General features: G+C 59.9%; 1 protein-coding gene across 1 annotated transcript in view; it reads left to right on the plus strand.

The window, feature by feature from the left end:
- Positions 1 to 4125, plus strand: part of VPS51 (VPS51 subunit of GARP complex) — a 5130-nt gene extending 1005 nt beyond the window's left edge. The window contains exons 4-10 of the mRNA XM_069066338.1: positions 61 to 280; positions 964 to 1681; positions 2013 to 2228; positions 2728 to 2946; positions 3135 to 3256; positions 3336 to 3423; positions 3752 to 4125. Coding sequence (XP_068922439.1) covers positions 61 to 280; positions 964 to 1681; positions 2013 to 2228; positions 2728 to 2946; positions 3135 to 3256; positions 3336 to 3423; positions 3752 to 4012 — 1844 coding nt within the window. The 3' untranslated portion in view covers positions 4013 to 4125. The remainder of the gene's footprint in view (positions 1 to 60; positions 281 to 963; positions 1682 to 2012; positions 2229 to 2727; positions 2947 to 3134; positions 3257 to 3335; positions 3424 to 3751) is intronic.
- The last annotated feature ends 567 nt before the right edge of the window (positions 4126 to 4692 follow it).

Here is a 4692-nt window from a genome sequence, read left to right on the forward strand (position 1 = left end):
GGGGGGGGGGGGGGGGGGGGCCGTGGCCCTGCCAACAGCCCCCTCCTTGCTCACTTGCAGGGGTCCACGCCTTGCTGAGGAAGCTTCAGTTCCTCTTCGAGCTGCCTTCCCGCCTCACCAAGTGCGTGGAGCTGGGCGCCTACGGGCAGGCCGTGCGCTACCAGGGCCGGGCCCGGGCTGTGCTACAGCAGTACCAGCACCTGCCCTCCTTCCGCGCCATCCAGGATGACTGCCAACTCATCACTGCCCGCCTGGCCCAGCAGCTGCGCCACAAGTTCAGGTACCTGGCGGCCCTGCCCCCGCTCCCACTCTCCTTCCCTGCCACAGAAGCACCCAAGTGTACCCAGGATGGCTGCTTTATTGAAGGGAAGCAACTTGAAAGGCAGTCAGTCATCTTTAATCAAATATATACATGTATTTATACACATACATGGGTATCATTCACTTCCGGGGGATAAGTCAGCACCCTGCCCTTCAAAAAAGGCAAACAGAAATTACAAGCGAACAAAAAATATAGACAGAGAGAATAATACAGTTCAGCAGACCGACAGACAGGGCTTCTAGTCGTCTGACCATTATATACATACGTAGTTACCAGAGAGAGAAGCACCAGCATCTGGGTTTTCAAAGCCGGGGGACTCAACAGCTGCCCAGAGTCTCATCTCGGCAAATCACACAACTCCTCCCATAAGTGAGCCCCAAAGCAAAGCCTCCCCTCAGAGGATGTATACCCTTCTTCAGGGTCAGAGGACATCACAACCTTTGTGAGCCACTGTCTAATTGAAAGTAACAGAAAACAAGCCTCGCCCCACCTGTTGGCTTCCACTCGAGGCCCATTAAGGGGCAGGGAAGATCTTCAAATTCCCTTACCATTAATTTCCCCCACTAGGCTGTCCCCACATGGGGCTGTCTCCCTCCTGGCCCCTGCCCCAGCCAGGGCTCACCTCTGTCTCCCCCCAACAGGGATGGTGGGGCGGGGGCCCCAGAACTGGCCGAGTGCGTGGAATTGCTTCTGGCTTTGGGGGAGCCAGCCGAGGAGCTGTGTGACGAGTTCCTGGCCCATGCCCGGGGGCGCCTCGAAGGCGAGCTGGGCAGCCTGGAGGCCGAGCTGGGCCCCTCACCGCCAGCCCCCGACGTGCTAGAGTTCACTGACCGTGGTGGCAGCGGCTTTGTGAGTGGGCTTTGCCAAGTGGTGGCATCCTATCAGGAGCTCTTCTCTGCCCAGGGACCGGCGGGCGTGGAGAAGCTGGTGGCCTTTGCCCGGGACCTGGGCAGCCGCTACTTTGCTCTCGTGGAGAGGCGGTTGGCGCAAGAGCAGGGAAGTGGGGACAATTCGCTCTTAGTACGGGCCCTGGATCGTTTTCACCGACGCCTGCGGGCCCCGGGCACTATGCTACCAGCAGCAGGGCTGACAGAGGGGGCCACTGAGATTGTGGAGCGGGCGGCCCGGGAGCGGCTGGGCCAACACCTGCAGGGCCTGTGTGCCGCCTTCTCAGGCTGCCTGACAGATGTGCGCCAGGCCCTGGCTGCCCCCCGGCTGGGGGGCAAGGAGGGCCCGGGCCTGGGGGAGCTCCTGGCCTCAGTGTCGGGGGCCATCCTGGGTCACATCAAGGCCTCCCTGGCTGCTGTGCATCTCTTCACTTCGAAGGACGTGTCCTTCTCCAACAAGGCCTACTTTAGGGTGAGGGGCCAGCCTTTCCCATCTACAGGGAAGCCATTTCAGAATGTGGGAGGTTGGTGAGCCCAGGGTCATCAGTTGGGCCCTGTGGGGGCCAGAGAGTCCATGGGGTGGGTTAAATCCTGCCCGTGTCTGGGCTCTGTGGGGTCCAAGGTCTCTCTGACCTGACACCATCCTCCTGGAGAAAGGAGGATCAGAGAGAGTGTCCTGAGCCTCTTCTGTCCCTGGTCTTGCCTCCGATCCTCCCTTCTCTCCTGCCTAGACCTCACTGGGCCTGCTCCGCCCCCTGCTGCCCCCAGGTGACCCACCGACCTTCTCCTGTGTCTCCTTGCAGGGCGAGTTCTGCAGCCAGGGCGTCCGTGAGGGCCTCATTGTCGGCTTCATCCGCTCCATGTGCCAGACAGCGAGGGGCTTCTGTGACAGCCCAGGAGAGAAGGGGGGGGCCACGCCCCCGGCCCTGCTTCTGCTACTCTCCCGCCTCTGCCTGGACTACGAGACCTCCACCATCTCCTACATCCTCACTCTCACTGACGAGCAGTTTCTCGGGCAGGTGACAGCCTAGAGGTCTCCTCAGCTTTGGTGTTCTCTGTAGACACCGTCATGACACCCTGTGAAGGGTCAGGGGGTGTTGGCCCCATTGGTACTTGAGGAAACTGAGGCTGAGGAGAAAGCACTTCCTAGGAAGTGTCAGAGCCAGGATTTGAACCTGAGTCCCCTGGGTGGGCTCTGCCTTTGCCCTCTTGTCAGTCCGTCGTTTGGGCCTCAGGTCAGCATCATAGGATGGGGCCCCAGAGGTCATGTGGTGTAGTCCCTTCATTTAAGGTCAGAGGAAACTGGGGCCTAGACAGCTTAGGGACATTTCCTGTGGTCCCATGGATCATGGCAGCCAGGGACTGTCAGGATTTGAACCCCGATCTTGACTCCAGGCTCATGCACTTGCCATGCCATCAGGAGCCCTGAGGCCCAGCAGACTCAGCAGGCTCCTGCCCTCTGCCCCCAGCCCCGGACATTCTAACGGGCCCCTTCCCTGCTCCATGTCCCCTCCCCAGGACCGTTCCCCTGTGACCCCAGTGAGCACCCTGTGTGCGGAGGCCAGAGAGACAGCGCGTAGGCTGCTGACCCACTATGTGAAGGTGCAGGGGCTGGTCGTGTCCCAGATGCTCCGCAAGAGCGTGGAGACCCGCGACTGGCTCACTACACTAGAGCCGCGCAACGTGCGGGCTGTCATGAAGCGCGTGGTGGAGGACACGACTGCCATTGATGTGCAGGTGCTGGGGCAGGGGGTGGAGGAGGACCCTTGTCCCCTGGACGCTCCAGGGCTTCTGTCCCTGTCCTGTGCTTCACCTGCCTGCTGGCATCCTCTGCTTTAAAAGAGAAACTGGTGCTTGGGGGGCGGGGCAGCCCTGCTTAGGCACAGGACAGCCCCCGGCCCCCACCAGCCCACCATGTCCCATAGGTAGGGCTTCTATATGAGGAGGGCGTGCGCAAGGCCCAGAGCAGTGACTCCAGTAAGAGGACCTTCTCCGTGTACAGCAGTTCCCGGCAGCAGGGACGCTATGCCCCCAGCTACACCCCTAGGTGAGGCCTGGTGAGCTCAGGGAGGGGGGTTACTTGGGCCCTGGAACCCCGGGGGCTCACTCCTGCCCTCCCCGCCTAGTGCCCCGATGGACACCAATCTTCTGAGCAACATTCAGAAGCTGTTCTCGGAGCGCATCGATGTGTTCAGCCCCGTGGAATTCAACAAGGTCTGAGAGGAGCCCTCCTCCCCCTTCTCCTGCCCCTTCCACCCCCGGTGGATGCCAAGGAGCAGCCCAGAGAACCCTCTCCTTAGTAGTCTGCCCTCCCCTCTCAGAAGTTTGTGCTGACTCTGTCCTATTCCCAGCATCTACATTGACCCTGTGTACCCCATTCCAGCCCCCTGCAGGGTCCATACTGACTTTGTCCATGCCATGTCCCCTCACCCCTGACACTGTGCCTGGCAGTGTCCACACTGACCCTGCCCGCACCATCCCCTTTCCTCCCTTTACCGTGTCCACACTGACCCTGTCCGTGCCGCCTCTTCCGCTTCCACAGGTGTCTGTCCTCACAGGCATCATCAAGATCAGCCTGAAGACGCTGCTGGAGTGTGTGCGGCTGAGGACCTTTGGCCGCTATGGCCTCCAGCAGGTCCAAGTGGACTGCCACTTTCTCCAGCTTTACCTGTGGCGCTTCGTGGCTGATGAGGAGCTTGTCCACCTGCTGCTGGACGAGGTGGTGGCCTCTGCTGCCCTGCGCTGCCTTGACCCTGTGCCCATGGAGCCCAGTGTGGTGGAGGTCATCTGTGAGCGAGGCTAGTGCCAGGCTGCCCTGATGCCCTTGCCTGCCTCAGCCCAGCCACCCTCTCCCTTTCTGAGTCTGTCCACCTTCCTACCTTCCTGTGTCAAATAAAAAATGTATTCTCTGCTGTGTCCCCTGGATTTCCTTCTTTGAGGCAGCAGGGGAGAAGCTACATTCCCCAACTCCAGGGCATGGGCCTGGCCACTCGGGCTGCCCTGGGGTCTTCCACCCTTGGGTCCACAACTACAGCAGGGCAGCCAACTCATTCTGCATAAGGCCGTTTGATTCCTGGGGGCACGAGGCACTTCTACCATTCATGACTGCTAAACGTCCCGGAAAAATCGGTGGTGGATTTTTTTTTTTTTGCTTTTTTGGAGGGGGGAAGGTAGGGCAGCTGGGTTTAAGTGACTTGCCCAAGGTCATACGGCTAATTTTTGTGTTAAGCGTGTGAGGCCGGATTTGAACTCGGGTCCTCCTGACTCCAGGGCTGGTGCTCTATTCACTGCACCACCTAGCTGCCTCTGAGTGGTGGGTTTTTTTTAATGAGCTTTTGTTTTGGATTGTGGAAAGTGTAGTGTGCTTTCTCAAAGGCCATGGAGCCTGGCCTCCTCATGTCCCATGCCTCTGGGGCCAGCTGCTGGACTCTGCAGGCTGTCAACAGAGCACCTACTGCGTGCTGGGTACTGGGCTGAACCAGC

This window comes from Petaurus breviceps, unplaced genomic scaffold (genome assembly GCF_028583685.1).
Source record: "Petaurus breviceps papuanus isolate PSGF00001 unplaced genomic scaffold, PetGlider_PUasm1.0 90721, whole genome shotgun sequence".
In the NCBI taxonomy this organism is placed as follows: Eukaryota; Metazoa; Chordata; class Mammalia; order Diprotodontia; family Petauridae; genus Petaurus; species Petaurus breviceps.